The following is a 17,042-nucleotide window of genomic DNA, read 5'->3' on the forward strand; positions in this document are numbered from 1 at the left end:
TGTCTGAGATGGCAAGGGATGCAGTGCTGGGACAAGGGCTGCTCCTCAGACTGGGTATCTCTGTGGTGCTACTGGGGCCTCTCGTGCCCAGCACAGACGGTCGTTCTCCTCCAACGCCAGGGTTTGCTTCCTATGAAGTGATAGTTCCAAGGAAGCTAGCGCCAAAGGAAGCCAGTGCCCCCAAGGACAAAGTGTCCTATGCCATCAAGGCAGAAGGAAAGATCCACATTGTTCACCTAAAGCAGAAGAAAGGATTCCTAGTAAAAAATTTCCCAGTCTTCACTTATGATGATAGAGGTCAACTGAAGGTAGATCAGCCCCATATTCCAGACGATTGCTACTATCATGGGTATGTGGAAGATACCCCCGAGTCACTTGCGGCCCTCAACATTTGTTCTGGACTCAGAGGCTTTTTCCAGATTGGGAGCTTAAGCTACGGCATTGAACCTGTGGAGAATTCCTTTACCTTCCAGCACCTTCTGTATCGATCTGAGGAGATGGAACCCATGCCTGTGACGTGTGACGTAACTGACAGAGAAAGCAAACGTCCAGCAGCTTTAATGGAGAGTAGGAAGGATTTAACAGGGAAAGACCTGACTATAAGATTCAGACACACCAAGTATATTGAGCTCTTTATAGTGGGTGACAAAAACCTGTTTGACCATCATGGGAAAAATCAAACCAATGTGACATATTTTGTTGTTGACACAGTCAATATGGTAGATAGTCATTTTCAACCTTTAAAAATACGTGTCCTTCTGATTGGGCTAGAAATCTGGACACAAAGCAACCTCATTAGAATTCCTCAAGACATTAGGTTGCTTCTTCAAGGTTTTAATGACTGGAGAAGACTTAATCTTGCTCAACGTGTGAAACATGATGTTGCACACCTATTTATTTATAAAAATTTTGGAAAATTAGTTGGTAGGGCATATGTAAGTGGGATCTGTGAAAACTATTATGGAGCAGCAGTTGAAGCCTACATTTATAAGGGGCCAATACTCTTTTCAAAAGTTGTCTGTCATGAACTGGGTCATAATCTTGGCATGGAGCATGATCAAGAAGGCTGTATGTGTGGCAATCAAAAAAGCTGCATTATGAGTGAAGGAAATTCAAAAACAAGTCTATTCAGTAACTGCAGTAAAGAAGATTTTTTATACCTAATGGATCAAGGAAAAGGAAACTGTTTGTATAACGTCCCTGGACCTCACAAACTTTTTACCATCCAGCGCTGTGGTAACAAAGTAGTGGACCAGGGAGAAGAGTGTGATTGTGGGGACCGGATACAATGCAGAAAGGATCCCTGTTGCCATCACAATTGCACGCTGAAGCGAGGAGCTGTTTGTTCTGTTGGACAGTGCTGTCGAAAATGTAAGTTTCTTCCATCAGGAAAAACATGTAGAGCAATTTCAGATGAGTGTGACCTGCCTGAATATTGCAATGGGATTTTTGAATGGTGTCCTGAAGATGTGTATGAGCAGGACGGAAATCCATGCAGTGACAACGGCTACTGTTATAAAGGGAAATGTGCCACCCATAATTTACAGTGTGAAAGTATCTTTGGAAAAGGAGCTAAGGCTGCTCCCAAAATGTGCTTCAATGAGCTGAATTTAAAAGCTGATCGGTTTGGCAACTGTGGGGGTGACGGGAAAGAAACTGAGTTTGCGAAATGTGACTTAAACAACAGCTTGTGTGGGAGACTGCAGTGTGTGAATGTGAAAACCATTCCTGTTTTGGAGGAGTATGAAACTATTATTCAAACACCTGTGGTTAATGGGTGGTGCTGGGGCATAGATGCAGGGATAGATATCATTGATATCGGGATGGTGATAGATGGCACAATGTGCGGCAAAACAAAGCTGTGTCTGAATCGGACATGTACTGCTGCTTCAATGATCAAAAAAGCTTGCAATGAGAATATACATTGCAGTGGAAAAGGAGTTTGCAACAATAATAAAAACTGTCACTGTATATGGGGTTGGGCCCCTCCAAACTGTCAGTTCCATGGCTTTGGAGGAAGTATTGACAGTGGCCCTCCCCCATCTAAGCTGCATTATGAAATCTGGTGGGTATATTGGGCAATATTTGGTCTGGGTCTCCTCCTTCTCATTGGTCTTATTGCTGCTGCCATAAGATTTAGGAAGCGTATCCCATCATTTCTGTGTTGTACATCATTCAAGAGGGCTCAACCAAAAAGTCATCTTTCAGAGAAGAATATAAAGAACTCTGCAGAAAGAAACCAACATCACTGAAATGCAAAATGGAAAGGCCATAATGTAGAAGTTTCCACTGCTGCCTTAAGTTTCCACTGCTGTCCTAGCCTTGAACCAGTTTACTAGTTACAAATTCTTAGCATTCACATTATATCTCCTGTAAGGAATACCTAGACTTTAATAGGTTTGGTTTGGGTATAAATAAAGATAATATGTAAAGCCAAATAAACATGAAAGTTTTAGTTTTCAGCTCAGCACAGGATTTGAACAAAAATTATAATGAAACAGGTTCTTATTAAATTGAGTGGCTGGAAGATCACCCTGCAAATTACTTATTTAAATTCATGAATGGTTTTTAAATTACTCAGCTAAGACTCTGGGCTCTTTCATATAATTTATAAGATAGGTGACCCAAGAGGCCCAGCAAAACTACTTATCTCTATAAAACTACACCTCTATCAATACTAGCAGTTTGCAAAAGCCAGGTACTTCTCCAGAGATTGATCTACCAGGGTTTGATTTTGCGAGTTGAGTAAGAACCCACTAAATTGATCACTGATGGCATCCCCGTCAACCCCCCGATATGCCATGGAATCATGAGGAGTAAGGGAAGTCAAGGGGAGAATTTGGTTTGTTGATAGTGGGAGAATCAATAGTGTTGTTAGCTAGTTTTAAACACATGTTTTCCCAGTGTAGATCAATCCACTGAGAGTGAACTACTCCTCCATCCTATTACTTTCTCTGCCCTCTTCTATGGCTTTGGAAAATCGCTGACCATCTCTACCTCACTTGCCACTCTCAGAATCTCTGTCTGTAAAATGGAAACAATAATACTGATGTGCCTACAGCACAAGAGTGGAGGCTGTGGTGATAAATGAGTTAATTGATTTTAAGGTGACTGTGATCAGCTACTCTGACCTGCTGCATAATACAGGGCAGAGAAGTTTACCAAACAATTCTGAATGAAGTCCATAAATTGTTTGAGCTAGGGTGTGTCACCCAGTCATGATTTACAGTAGGGATGGGGAGCCTTTTTTGGATCGGAAGCCATAGACCCACAGAAAAATCAGTCGGGGACCATGCACACACAAAAAACAAACAAAACAAAACAACAACAACCCCCCTCCCCAATCCAAAAACAAAACCAGACCCCTCATTGACATGGCCCCGGACTCCCCACATTCTGCTTGCACACCAGAGCCAAGGCAGGCCCAGACTAGTAGATTTTGTGTGCTCCAGCCTCACAGAAGGATAGCTGGGGGCTGGAGCACCAGTGCACTCTCCCCAATGCTGAGGGCAAGCTTAGGTTCCCCACCTCTGACTTACAGGCTTCAAGTGAGGTAGAAACAGGGCAACCAACAGACAGGCTGGGCCCCTGGGCAAGACAGTGAAGGGCCCAGTTTTGCACCCCTAAAAGGGGCAAGGCGGGTGTTTTGCCTCCCCCAGCAAGTCCTTCAGTGGTGCCTAGAGTGTACTGCTCAGGGCTCTGGCAGTGATTTAAGGACCTGAGGTTTTTGGCAACTGCTATAGTAGCAGCAGCTATGGTGAGGCCCTTAAAATGACCAGACCCTGGGGCAGCTGAAAAATATTCCAATGGTTAATTAAAGTGCAAAATATAACAGGGTTATTTCTCTGCACCTGTTTACCTTCAACTTTCAGCTGTTTCATCTTATTTTACCATTGTCTGTGTAAGTGCTTTCTCCTCCGAAATCCTCTCCCTTTGCAATTTCTGATAGGCCACAATCAAGTCACCACTCAACCTCCTTTTGGATAAGCTAAATAAATCAAGCTGCTTCAGTCTCACTCTATGGTAGGCTTTTCAGGCCTGTTATCATTCCTGGTAAAGCGGTTTCCTGTGTAAGTGCTAAAATTCACAAACATATGCAGTAACCCAGTGACTACTCTCCTCACACCTCTAACTTATTTGGAAACATGTCCTTGAAAACCCTTTTAAATATTAAAACAACAAGAAGTCCTGTGGCACCTTAAAAACTAACAGATTTATTTGGGCATTTGTTTTTACCTATGAAAGTTTATGCCCAAATAAATCTGTGAGTCTTCTCGTTGCTCCTGCAGATACAGATTCACATGGCTTCTCCTCTGAGACTTTTAAATGTTTGACCCAGTGGTTTTCAAACTACAGTCGTGAAAAGTTGCGCCCTGGGTCTTATGGCTGCAGGGGGATCAGGTATCCTGGCAATGCAGACTGTGCTGCACCCCAGAAGTAGCTGGCAGCAGGCCCAGCTCCTAGGTATGGGTGGGGAAAGAGAGCACACAGGGCTCTATGCACTAGCCCCCGTGCCCTGAGCACTAGCTCCTTGCTCCCATTGGCTGCTGACTGGAAGCCACTCAAAGTAAGCCCCTTTGCCCCAGACCTGATACCCTCAAAGCCGGAGTCCCCTCCTACATCCCAAAGCTCTCATTCTCAGCCTCACTCCGGAGCCCATGGTGGTCTCCAACCTTTTTAACCACAAGATTACCTTTTCAATTTAAGTGCAATGTAAGATCTACCTCAAACCCAAATACCCTTCCCGGGCTTCCTTCCCAACTTCTCTGAGGCCCCACCCCTGTACCACCCCTTCTCCAAGGCCTCACCCTGCTCACTCCATCCCCCTTCCTCCCCGAACCTCATTCACTTTCACCAGGCTGGAGTAGAGGTTGGGGTGCAGGCTCTGGTCTTGGGCCAAGGGGTTTGGAGTGTGAGAGAGGAATTGAGTTCTAGGAGGGGATCCAGCATGAAAGCTCTTGGAAGAAATTTGGATGCAGGAGAACTCATGTCTGGGGCAGGAGGGAGTTCAGTACTGGAACAGGGTTTCAGGGGGCATTCTCTGGGTAGGCACTGTTTAACTGAGATGGCTTCCAGGTGATGGAGAGCTTACTCTTGCCTGGCCCTGTATCACTCCTGAAAGCAGCTGGCATGGACAGCAATGACTCCATGGTGCCATGTGCAGCCCTTCATCTAGAGGCCCTGAGCCCACAGCTTCTACTGGCCACGGTTCCTCATGACTGATCAATGGGAGCTGCAAGAGTGGTGTCTGCAGGCAAGGGCACCATGTGGAGAACCCCTGCTCTGACTTCCTTAGGCGCTGCAGGGACACACCAGCCACTTCCAGGAGCAGCAATTACCACAGGGATAATGACTCCAGTCATGACGGGTTCAGCATTTTAGATGACTCACTCCTCAAAGAATTAAACTTAAGCGTAAGAGAGAAATGAAAGTTATGAAATGCCCAGACCAGTCAAAAACCAAAAACAACCCACTTTGCAAGCCGGGAAAGAAGTAACAACAACCCCCCGTGTACCTGTTGGGTTGGGAGATGAGAGTGAAGGACAGTGTGTGTTTGTCAGAATGACAGAGACACACAGTGTATGAGTATGACAGAGATTTGCGTTGCCAACAAGGGTGGCCTGTGACTATAGGCGGACTCGGCCGCCACCTAGGGCACTGCCTTCAATGGGGCACCCAGGGCGCCCAATGATTACGTCAGTCCATTGACGGCCCTGCAGGTGGGGGGGCTGATTGTGCGTTCAGCCTGGGGCGCCAGCTGCCACAGCCCGCCTCGGGCCTCTCCTGGTTGCCAAGCTCCCTCCATCCCCTTCTTCCTGTGTGGAAATTAGGGATTTTAAATATCAGTTAATTGAATAGTTGATTAACCTCATGAATTCTTATCCGTTAGTCAACTATTCTATTGTCCCCGGACAGTCCCTCTCTCGGGGGAGGAATCTGAGCTCCTGGACCCGGCATGAGCCGGAATTGAGCTAGACTGTCTGCCTGCTTGGCTCCTAATACACTTTAAATGCTGAGCCACAGCAGGGGTAGGTCCAGGACTGGCTGTAAGCCAGGACTGAGCTGGGCTACTGGTTAGTCTGCTAAAAAATGTACTGGCAAGTGGCAGAGGGAGCAATGTGTGTAGTCTACAGCATTAACCTATAAGCTTTTGCTTGTTGGTTAATCATCTACACTATTACATCCCTAGTGGAGATAGGGCACAGGAGTGGTGTAAGGAGGGACATCCTGAATCAGCATCCCCTGTTCTCCATCCCACATCCTGCTCAGCAAGCAGGAGGCTCCCAGGGATGTAGCTCCAAGGCAGAGAGCAGGAGCAGCAAGACAGTGGGTGGAGGGGCAACTGAAGTGCCAGCGTTTGATAGCGTCCTGGCCAAACCAGTCAGGATCACCTGACAGAAGCTTCAAGATCTGCTGGTAGATCCCGATTGACTAGTTGATGACCGGTAGTCACATGATGTTTGATCATGGCATCAACAATTTTCTTCAACTGGATCATGAGACTAAACATGTGAAAACTGCTGACCTAGTTACTTCCTCCAGCCTTAGCAGCTGGGCTCTGCATCTCACTCAATGGGAGGCCAGGCACAGCTTGTAGGTACCTGCAACCCTTTTTCATATATGTTCTCAGACTGCCCCAGAACATTATTGTAGGGTAAACTAAGGCAGCCCTAAATGTGCTAGTAGGCCTCTAAACAGCATGACTCCATCCTGGGATCAACCCTGAAAACACCACAGTCAGGATAAGAGCTGCAGGCAGTAAAAAACCCTGGGCACCATAGCAACCACGTTCTAAAACACTCGAACAGGGTCCCAGTTGGTAACATAACACATTTTGCTTAAAATAACATTCATAAAATTTGCTTAAATTGTCTTGCTTCACTCCTAAATAATAAGCCTAAAAACCAAGCGCTGCACCAACTCAAGGCCATACCCGCCTGCAATAAAAAAAATCATCATCTATGCAAACTAAAATGTTATTACTGTTTTGCTGACATGTTTTGGCATTTAAACAATAACCACCTGTATATTAATTAATAAGTTGTTACTTTGCAATGGGCGGAGATATTATGTAATCTTTAGTAGTTCTATTGGCTTATGTGCTCATTTCGTCTTGCTGCTAAACCTATCAAATCATTTTTCCTCCGTCCACCTGCTGACTATATAACCTATTGTATTGTGTTAATTAACCAGTGTTCACCAGGGTAACCCCTGAGTGTCACTCCATCAGCTGGTGTATAATAAATCCTCTGCTTGTTTTCACCTGCATCCAGAGTGTCCTGGATTATTTCCAGCAATTATCATGCTGTTGCGCTCCGAAATCCTAGCGTTAGCACCCTGCATGCAGAGCAATGTGATCGCAGTGGGAAAGATTCTTTCTGATTGAAGGGGAGGGGAATAAAAGCCCCACACACAAGCCCATCCAAAAAGTGATGCAGCAGCTCTGAATAGTAAATGTTTGCTAGCAAGAAAGTCAGAAACATCACTGATAGAAATGTAGCCGTGTTAGTCTGGGGTAGCTGAAGCAAAATGCAGGACAATGTAGCACTTTAAAGACTAACAAGATGGTTTATTAGATGATGAGCTTTCGTGGGCCAGACCCACTTCCTCAGATCATTTGGGCTGTCTGGACGCCCTGTTCTTAGTGGGACACTCATGTATTTAAGCCCCTCTGCAGGCATGCTGACTTTTTTTTTTAATGGGCAAATTTCTCTCTCTCCTCTAGTGTTGGTGGTGCCTGTTGCGCTCTGGATCCATTCTTACCTGCTATCTGCACAAGCACAGTAAGTGATAGGACGTATAGCTCAGTGGTAGAGCATTTGACTGCAGATCAAGAGGTCCCTGTTTCAAATCCAGGTGCTCCCTAGCTTTGTTATTTTTTAAATAGGAATCAAGTTTAAAACAAAGAAAAGGAAGTATTTCTTCATGCAATGCACAGTCAATCTGTGGAACTCCTTGCTAGAGGATGTTGTGAAGGCCAAGATTTAACAGGGCTCAATAAATAGGGTAGAAGTGATGTTGCTAGCCTCTGTTTGTCAGAAGTTGGGAATGGGCGATAGGGGTAGGATCATCCCTGTTCTGTTCAGTCCCTTTTAGAGCACCTGGCATTGGCCACTGTCAGCAGACAGGATACTGGACTAGATGGACCTTTGGTTGGACCCAGGCTGGCTATTCTTATGTTGTTAGCAATGAGTGGAGGGAGTGTGCAGTGGCTGGTGATGGGGTTTGGCATGCAGGGCTGATGGCAAGGCACAGCGGCATTATGAGGGGCTGGCTGCCTTCTCTGCTGGTCTTTCAGCACAGCCCTACTGGAGGGGCGGGCAATTATTTTCACAGAGTGGCCACTTTATGAATTCTGGTTAAAGTTGTGGTCCATCCCCCCAGAAAGGATGGGGGCCTCTGGCTGCAGGGTGGGCCTGGGCTACAGAGAGAGACAAAGGGAGTGTGTGAGCAAGAAAGAGAGACTCTGTGTGTGTGAGGCAGACTTTGTGACACAGATTGTGTGCAGCAGTGTGTATGTGACAATGTGTGTGGCATAGAGACAGTATGGCCCTGACTGGGTGTGTGTGACAGTGACAGAGCATGTGTGTGTGTGCTGACTGCTGCTGGGTAAGTTTCTGAGAGAAGGCACATTCTGTCTCTTTAAGAGAAATCTGTCCTGATCTGTTGTTTTCCCTCACCCCCACTCTGCATTCCTCTGTGTCACTTACCATCCCTAGTCAAACTCCCCTTTCTCCTCTCTGCACAGGTAGCAGGAGAATTCTGGGAGCAGCTGCCCTTTAGTCTTTTACTAGCTGGACTTACCGAGCATTGCTCGGGAAACCAGAGGGACAACATTTAGGAAATTTAGGCAAGGAGGGGACCCTGAGCCAGGGGACCCCCAGAGCCACAGACCCTGCGGGCAGATGGCTCCTGGCCCACACCTGACCCTGGGAGAGCAGCAGGACCCTCCTCCCCCCAGGACCGAGCAGCCAGCCCCCAGGAGAACAGTACACAGCCATGCGGCCAGTAGCAAGGGGACTTCTCTTTGCAAGGTTGGATCAGGGATCCACCTGCCCTGTCTTGGTAAGCAAAAGCTCAGAGCTCACCTCTAACCCCCTCACAGTATGAACAGCAGCCGGCTGGCTTCACAGTAGTGTCAAGCATCGAGGGTTTAACCGTCCCTCCGCCCTGCGCTGTAGCAGGCACATGGATTCCTTCTGCTTGGATAAGCCCAGCGAGCTGAGCAGAAAGGCTGGCCAGCTTTCATTTTGGTTTTCGGAGGGGGAGGATGGCAGGTGGGGAGCGACCCCGGGTGGAGGGGAGGTTACATGCAGGAAGGGGTGCCCCAGCTTGCACCCGGGGCTGCAGGTGCTGCTGGGGGCAGGGCGGGTGCCTGAGCCATTGTGCACATGGGGGTGGTGGCACTGTGTGCCAGCAGGGGGGGGGCGGTGCAGAGAGTCAGTTATGTAACCTCACAGGTGTGAGGAGGCGAGTCCAGGGAGGCTACACACGGAAGGGGTGCCCCAGCTCGTGCCCGGGGCTGCAGGTCCTGCGAGGGGCAGGGCGGGACCCCAATTGGGTCCAAAAGTACCTTAAAACTATCTCCTAGATGAAAGATTATCCCATGGAAAGTTTGGTTGCGGAACCTCTTAAAGCATCCAAGTTATTAGAGCACAAACTCACAAACATTCTCCTTTATCTATTAGATAGGTGGGTACTTGGACAGATGTGGTGGAAGAAAATCAGATTCTCTGTCTATGTGGGGCACAGACTGGCAGTTTGGGAGATGGCAGAGGAAGGGTGGGGAGGAGCGGGGCGCTGTCCGTGTGGGGCACAGGCTGGCAGTTTGGGAGGTGGCGGGGAAGAGGGAGGGTGGCAGCATTCAAAAGAGACAACCCTGCTCCCCCTTCTCTCTCTCCCCCCCCCTTGTATTTGGCCCGGTGCCGGTTTTAACCATCAGCGACCTTTTCCACCCAGCTGCCCGCCGGTTTGCACGCTGGCTGAGGCGCGCCTGCACTGCGAGGGTGGTCCTCCGCACGCTGCCTCTGCGCAAGTGCCACAGGCCCAGAACAGCAGCAGCCTGGCAGCGCATTGCCGCCAGCGGAGCTAGTGCAAGGGGGGGGGGGAGTGGGGCCTCTGTCACACCCTCCCACAGTACCTTAAAATGTTCTCCTGGAGCAAAGCTTATCCCATGCAAAGTTTGGTTGCGGTAGCTCTTATAGGGTCCAAGTTATTGGAGCAGAAACATACAAACATTCTCCTTTATAGATTAGACTAGCCAATTAGCCCATCATAAGACGGGATTTTCAGGTCTGTCCTCCATGTCAGTCTTCTCTCCTGAGCCTCCGATCTCTTGCTCTGTGTCTCTTTCTTTCTTTCTTTCTCCTCCTCCTACTGCCTCCCCCTCTCTCTCTCAGCTCTCTTCTGCCTCCTGCCTCTCTCTCCGTCTCTCTTTTTCTCTTCTCCTCCCCCTTCTGCCTCTCACTTGGGGGACTGCGAAGCCCAAACGGCCGTTGGGCTCTGTAGTCCCTGTGCTGCATAGGGGGTGTGGAGCCCAAATGGTCGCTTATGCCACTTGCTCCCGTGTGGCAGCCCAGCTGAGTGGTGCAGAAGTCAGCCGAGAGCCACAGCAGGAGGCAAAGGGGGGCAGGGAGGTGACGTTCACAGCCAGGGGTTGAGGCCTGGAGCCGCTGTCACACCGCACGTCACCGCCCCGCCCCCTTTGCCTCCCGCCATGGCACTCGGCTGACTTCTGCGCCGCTCAGCTGGGCCGCCATGGGGCTGTTTGGGCTCCCCCGCGGCAGCCTGGCTGAGCAGTGCAGAAGTCAGCCAAGCGCCACGGCTGGGCTACTATATATATATGATATGATAGGAGGGAAGGTTGCTGAAAGGGTGGGGTCTCTGAGGGAAGGGGCAGGGTCTCTGGCAGAAGGGTGATTGGCCCTCAGGCAGAAGGGGTGTAGCTGGACCTCCACCACCAATGCCCCTTCCTTCCCCCACTGCCGCTGGCTGAGTCAACATCCCAGGAAAGCCCAAGTTCCTCCAGCCCAGGGTGCTGGGCAGGATGAGCCAAGCCCTGCATGTGCCAAAGCCCCACACTCCGCTGTCACAGGGAAGTGTCTCCACCCCTCAGTGAAGCTCTGGAGTAGTGTGGGAGGGAGCAATTTCCAGCCTGTTCACACCCTGAACCTGCAGGCTCCACAGCAGCCCTCAGGCAGGGACTTAGTACCCTCTTCACCCCCTTCCCAGGGGTGACGTGGGGATACACGAGGGGGTCGCATGCATTCCCCAGAGAGCCAGTCTGGCAGCAGGCCCCTCCCCAACAGTCACTCACCAGCAGTGCTACAGTGGGGGGAAAAATCATAGCAAGATGGCCCCAGCTTGTGCTGCTCTCTGAACTTGCTGCACCACTTCCCGTGGTGAGTGAAGGGGCGGTCCCACCATTTCCTGGGATTGGCGCAGCCCAAGACAAAGCTTTCCTGTTGGACCTTCCCTGCCACAGTGCTACCAGAGATGGGGGGGGGGGGGAGGGGACAATGTATGGACCCCTGAAGGGTCAGGCAAGCAGCCATCGGGAGTCTAGCAGGACCTGTGCCGGCAGCAGTGTTGCGGCAGGGAAAGTTCAGCAAGGCGGCCTCGCTGGAAGCTGTGCAGTATGGTCAGAGGAAGGGGAGGGGGGCATGAGCAAAGCAAGGGTGCGGGAGGGGCTTGAGGCAGAGGTGGGGTTCTTCTGGCCCTTTCCCAGGCTGGGGGGCATGTGGCTTGTGTCCCCCTGGAACCTCTTCACCAGTTGTCTTTGCCCACCCCTTTCCAGGCGGGTCCCGCTCCCAGGGAATGTGGGGCTGCTCCATCCCTGAGGCACCCTCCTCTGCTGAGCCACCATCCTGGCTAGGTTCACTGAAGTCCCTGTGGTCAGGTTCCTGGGATCCTGGTACACGATGTATCCTCAGGGCGTAACTGCTTCCTATAACTGCAATAGCTAGGGGACTGGAGGTGGCTGGGTTATGCTGCTGGCCAGCAGCAGCCTGGAAATGTTAGCTACCTTTTAACAGTACATGGGTAGGAGGGGATTAGCTGCTTCCAGCTACATGGGAGCAGTCATGGAGTGGGGGGGGGGGGGGGGGAACGACAGATTAGCTCTTCCAAATCAGCCCTTCTCACCTTTTCTTCCCTGTGGCCAAAAGCAGCTCCCCATCCCTTCCATTGCATGAAGTGCTGCTGCTGGCCGTATTCTAGTGTAAATCCTGGCAGAAATCTGGGGAGCAGGTCATGTGCCCCTTTGTGCTCCTCCCCATGTTGCCCCAGGAGGATGCTGTACCAGATACCAGGAGAAGTAGGGTCCATCCTGAGGGCCCAACCAGGCTTGGAGGGCAAGAGCACCAGGCAGGAAATGCTGGGTCAGTCCATCACATCCCTCCCGTGGGGGAAAGGTGTCTGGGAGTGTGTGTGTGTGAGACCTCTCCCTGTTTGAACCCTAAAGCCTTAAAGATGAGAAGGTAAAGAAAAATAATCCAGTTAGGAAGTACAGGTTGGACCTCCCAGGTCCGGCATCACTGGGATCTGACTGGTACTGAAAGAGGGAGTTTGTCAGACCAGGGGAGTTCAGTCCCTCTGCCAGGCTCTCCTGCCCGTGGGCCACTAGGCTCCCAGCTCCCTGGCCAGCTCTGGGACTCCATTGCCCCAGGACCACTGGAACTCAGCTGCTCCGCGGCTACCAGGGCTCTGCTGCTCTGGGGCTGCCAAGCTCCATAGCCAGCGATGGGCCACCGGGGTTCTTCTTCTCTGGGCCACTGGAGCTCTGCAGACAGCCCCAGAGTTGCCAGCACTCTGCAGCCCCAAGGCTGCCCCGGGGTCAGGGCCAGATTACGGTCTTTGTAGGCCCTAGACACTCTTCTCATTATAGGCCTTTAAATTAGATGAGGCTAATAAGGGGATGTAAGGAGATGTTGCTGCTGCAACTGTATAGTTTGATTTAGCAGGTTTTTTTCTTACTTGCAAGTCCCTTATTAATTTTTTTTAGGCCCTAAATTTGTTCATAGGCCCTATGGAACTGTGCCTATAGTGCCTAATGGATAATCTGACCCTGCCCAGGGTGCCAGAACTCCACTGCCCCAAGCCGAGGCTCTCCAGTCCAGGGGCTCTCTGATCCAGCAATATCCATGGTCATGCCAGACTATGGATGTTGCCAGACCAGAGTCCCGGACCAGAGAGGTTCAACCGGTATTTCTTTTTAATAGGACCTCTGTCAACTTGATGTTACTAGCCTGTTTGTACACTTGATTGCCATTGAACTCATTCAGGGCACATCTAAACTACATTCCTTTTTCAAAAGAGGAATGCAAATGAAGCCGATCAAAAATTCAAATGAAAAACCCCTTTTTCGAAAAAATGAGGTGTACAGGTTTTTTTGAAAAAGGGTGGGTTTTTTTCAAAAAGACCTGTCTAGACTGTGGTTTCTTCTTCGAAAAATCCTTTTTCAAAAAAGCGCTCTTGTGGATTATGCAAATGAAGGGCAAGATTTGTAAATCTGCGCTTCATTTGAATTTTCGATCAGCGTCATTTACATTCCTCTTTCAAAAGAGGAATCTAATTTAAACATAGCCTTAAATATGAGTAATTTTACCAGGTGTGCCAAATTCAGCACAGGGAAATATGGTCCCACTACAGACAGTCCCTGGGTTACGTACAAGATAGGGACTGTAGGTTTGTTCTTAAGTTGAATCTGTATGTAAGTCGGAACTGGCGTCCAGATTCAGCCGCTGCTGAAACTGACCGCTAGTTCTGATTTACATACAGAATCAATTTAAGAACCCCAAGCGTCCCCAAGTCAGCTGCTGCTGAAACTGATCAGCAGCTGATTCCAGGAAGCCTGGGGCAGAGCAACTCTGCCTCGGGCTTCCTGTAGTCAGCGCTGGTCAGTTTCAGCAGCGGCTAAATCAGGACGCCTGGGGCAGAGCAGCTGGGGTGCTGCTGGGTTGCTCCAGTAGCGCCGCTCCTCGGCACTACTGGACCAACCCAGCAGCACCCCATCTGCTCTGCACCAGGCGTCCTGATTCAGCCGCTGCTGAAACTGACCAGCAGCGGCTGAATCAGGACCAGAGCAGCTGGGGTGTTGCTGGGTTGGTCCAGTAGCGCCCAGAGCAGTGCTGCAGGACCAACCGGCAGCACCCCAGCTGCTCTGCCACAGGCGTCCGGAGAAAAGCCTAGTCTGCTGGGGAGGGGGCGTACTAGCTGCGCCCCCCCCACCCCAGCAGACCAGGAAGACACGGGCGGCGGACCGAGACGCACCATGGTCCCGCCGCCTGGGTCCTCCACGGCTTTGCTCCCAGTCTCCCTGGTCTGCTGGAGACCAGTAGACCAGGGATACTGGGAGCAAAGCCCCTGAGGACGCCGGCAGCGGGACAGCCGTGGGGCGTCTGGGCTGTCCCGCTGCCGGCTTCCCCCGCGGCTTTGCAAAGCCCCGGGGAAGCCGGCAGCAGAGCAGCCCAGGTGCGCCTGGGGTGCCCCACTGCCCGAGCCCCCCCGCAGCTTTGCAAAGCCTCGGGGAAGCCGGCAGCGGAGCAGCCCAGGCGCACCTGGGCTGCCTCGCTGCCCGAGCCCCCCCGCAGCTTTGCAAAGCCGCGGGAGGGCTCGGGCAGCGGGGCAACCTAGGCGCGCCTGGACTGCTCCGCTGCTGGCTTCCCCGAGGCTTTGCAAAGCCGTGGGGGGGGGGCTCGGGCCCCTCCGCGGCTTTGCTCTGTGTCTTCCTGGTCTGCAGACCAGGGAGACGCAGAGAAAGCCCCAGAGTACACGGGGGGCAGGACCGCGAGGTCCCGCAGTCCGTGTACTCCGGGGCAGCCCCGTTCGTAACTGCGGATCCGACATAAGTCGGATCCGCATAAGTCGGGGACTGCCTGTAGTACTGTCATGTCTTCTTTATACAGGGCAGACTTCACGGTTCTGTTTATACTGCGCCACCTAGTGGCTATATATAATATAATTTTAGCATGCCATTCCAGACATCTAACCTGTTTAGAAACGAGTAGTTCTATGGCTTCTTAGAGGCTAACAAATGATATAGATATAGATATAGATATAGATATACGGTATCATGAGATTTTGTGGGCACAACCCTCTTCTTCAGACTCCAGGTCATCTGAAGTGGGTTTTGCCCACAAAGCTTATGATGCTCTACATATTTTTCTCAATATTTAAGGGGTCACAAGACTACTCGTTATTAAAGTTACAGACTAACATGGCTACATGGCTACCCCTCTGAGACTTTTGAATACCTCAGGCATCTATCTGCAGCTTTAGCCAACTAAATAAATTTGGAAATTTGGCCCTCCGTGACCATTTAACTAGCCTGCAGGGAACAATGGTATAAATATTATAGTGGTGCTCAAATCCAGAGACACTCCAGTGAATAAAGAGGAATCGTATGTCAGTGATAAATTAACCAATTTAATTTCAGACCTTTGCCTTCCTAGGGCCTGTACCCACCACCCATGTATATTCCTGATAATTTTTTTGCTGTCTTTCTCCAGTGGGCAGTTAAGATGGAGTGACCCAGTGCCGCAGCTGAAGAACCTCTACACGTGCATCCAGTTGCTGGATTGGGGTCTTGGTTTTGGAACAGAGCTATATATATATTGGGTATTGGAGCTGCTTGCACTTTGACAGAATCCAGCTAGAAAATTCTAATGTAGTCCATTAGCACTTCCACTGTAGGAGGGATAGTAGATGCAATGATTGCAAAAGAATAGTGGATTTTGGGATATGGTGAAGAAGCCAAGAAAGTTGACTCACAACTGTTTGGATCTGACAAATCAGTAATTTGCTTTAACTAAAAACATGTTTTTCTGCTGTAATTTGTTGAAATATGGCTTGGAACCAAGCATTGTCTATCTACTTTCATCTTTTTGAATTGTCAATGTCAGTGTGTCACAAAGAAAGAAAAGTCAGAAACAGTCCACCCAGAACTAACCAGTGGAAATGGTGCAGTCTAGTGTTCAGAGCACAGACCTGGAGCCAGATCTCTGCACAAATCTTGACATTGATTTGCTACATTGTCTTGATCACAGCTCTTAGCCGCTCTGCACCTTGGTTTCCACATCTAAGTCTTTTTCCACATCTTTTTTACCTTTCAAGGTGTTATGAGGACACATTTATTAGTTTGTGCAGTATTTTAGTCCTGATACTAAATAAATACCACTCCACTGCCATAGCTTGTGTGTATGTTTGTGCTGCACTGTCCTGAAATGGATATAATCAAATCTGCACATATGTGTGCCATTGATGCTATAGTGCTCCCTGTGAAGGGTGATTCTCCTTTAGTCCAAATAGAAGGGGCCTGTGATTGTGGAAGTGAAATGTGTAAGAAAAAGAGGTACTAAGGTAACAGTGATGGGCCAGTGTTAAAAATGTAGCTAGATATCCTGCTGTTGCTGTAAAATTCAGCATCTAGATAACAGTGAAGTCATAGTTAAATCTGGATTTGCCAGAAATTTGGGGTGTGTGTGTGAGGAAACAAGAAATTCACAGTTCTCAAAAGTCCTTTCTCTCTCTTATGGGATAGTACGAATTACAGATGAAATATTAGCCTAACGTGTGTTTACTAGATCTTGTTATCTTTTACCCACAGTTTTAATGCACATCAGCCTAACCATTTATTAGGATGGTGTTATACTTCCTCCCCGTTAGGAAGGATGTTGTCACCGTGTGCCTGACCTAACCTGTGCACCCCAGCCTTCCCGTGCTTGGCCATAGTCTTTTTCAGGGTCCTTTTACTAGACCAAGACTCCTCATGCACCCAGAAGGAAGGGAGACCAGGGCCCACCCTCACTCCAGGTCTCAGCCCAGGACCCTAAGAAAAGGTACAATGACTACCTGTTTGGCCACTGGGGCTGTACCACAACTCACCGTCCCACGGGCTTTCCTTTGCCCTGTCCTGGGCTCCTTCCTTTCCTCTTGTCGGGCTTCGCTGTCCCTGTCATGACTTTGGTCCTGTCGTCAGTTGTTCTGGCAGGTTCTTCCCCCGACTCCTGTCTCGCTCTCCCCTCTTCCTCATCAGCGCTCTC

At 49.8% G+C, this 17,042-nt stretch overlaps 1 protein-coding gene and 1 non-coding gene across 2 annotated transcripts; both read left to right on the plus strand.

Annotated features, from left to right (window-relative positions):
• Positions 1-8: 8 nt before the first annotated feature.
• LOC102445040 (disintegrin and metalloproteinase domain-containing protein 9-like) lies at positions 9-16,244 on the plus strand. The gene is made up of 3 exons (XM_075898737.2): positions 9-1,371; positions 7,727-7,784; positions 15,510-16,244. The coding sequence occupies exons 1-3, from the start codon at positions 9-11 to the stop codon at positions 15,640-15,642; spliced, it is 1,554 nt and encodes a 517-aa protein (XP_075754852.2). The 3' UTR covers positions 15,643-16,244.
• TRNAC-GCA (transfer RNA cysteine (anticodon GCA)) lies at positions 7,795-7,866 on the plus strand. Its single transcript has one exon. It is a non-coding gene; the product is annotated as a tRNA-Cys (tRNA).
• Positions 16,245-17,042: the final 798 nt, after the last annotated feature.

Source organism: Pelodiscus sinensis, chromosome Z (genome assembly GCF_052426305.1).
Source record: "Pelodiscus sinensis isolate ZL-2025 chromosome Z, ASM5242630v1, whole genome shotgun sequence".
In the NCBI taxonomy this organism is placed as follows: domain Eukaryota; kingdom Metazoa; phylum Chordata; order Testudines; family Trionychidae; genus Pelodiscus; species Pelodiscus sinensis.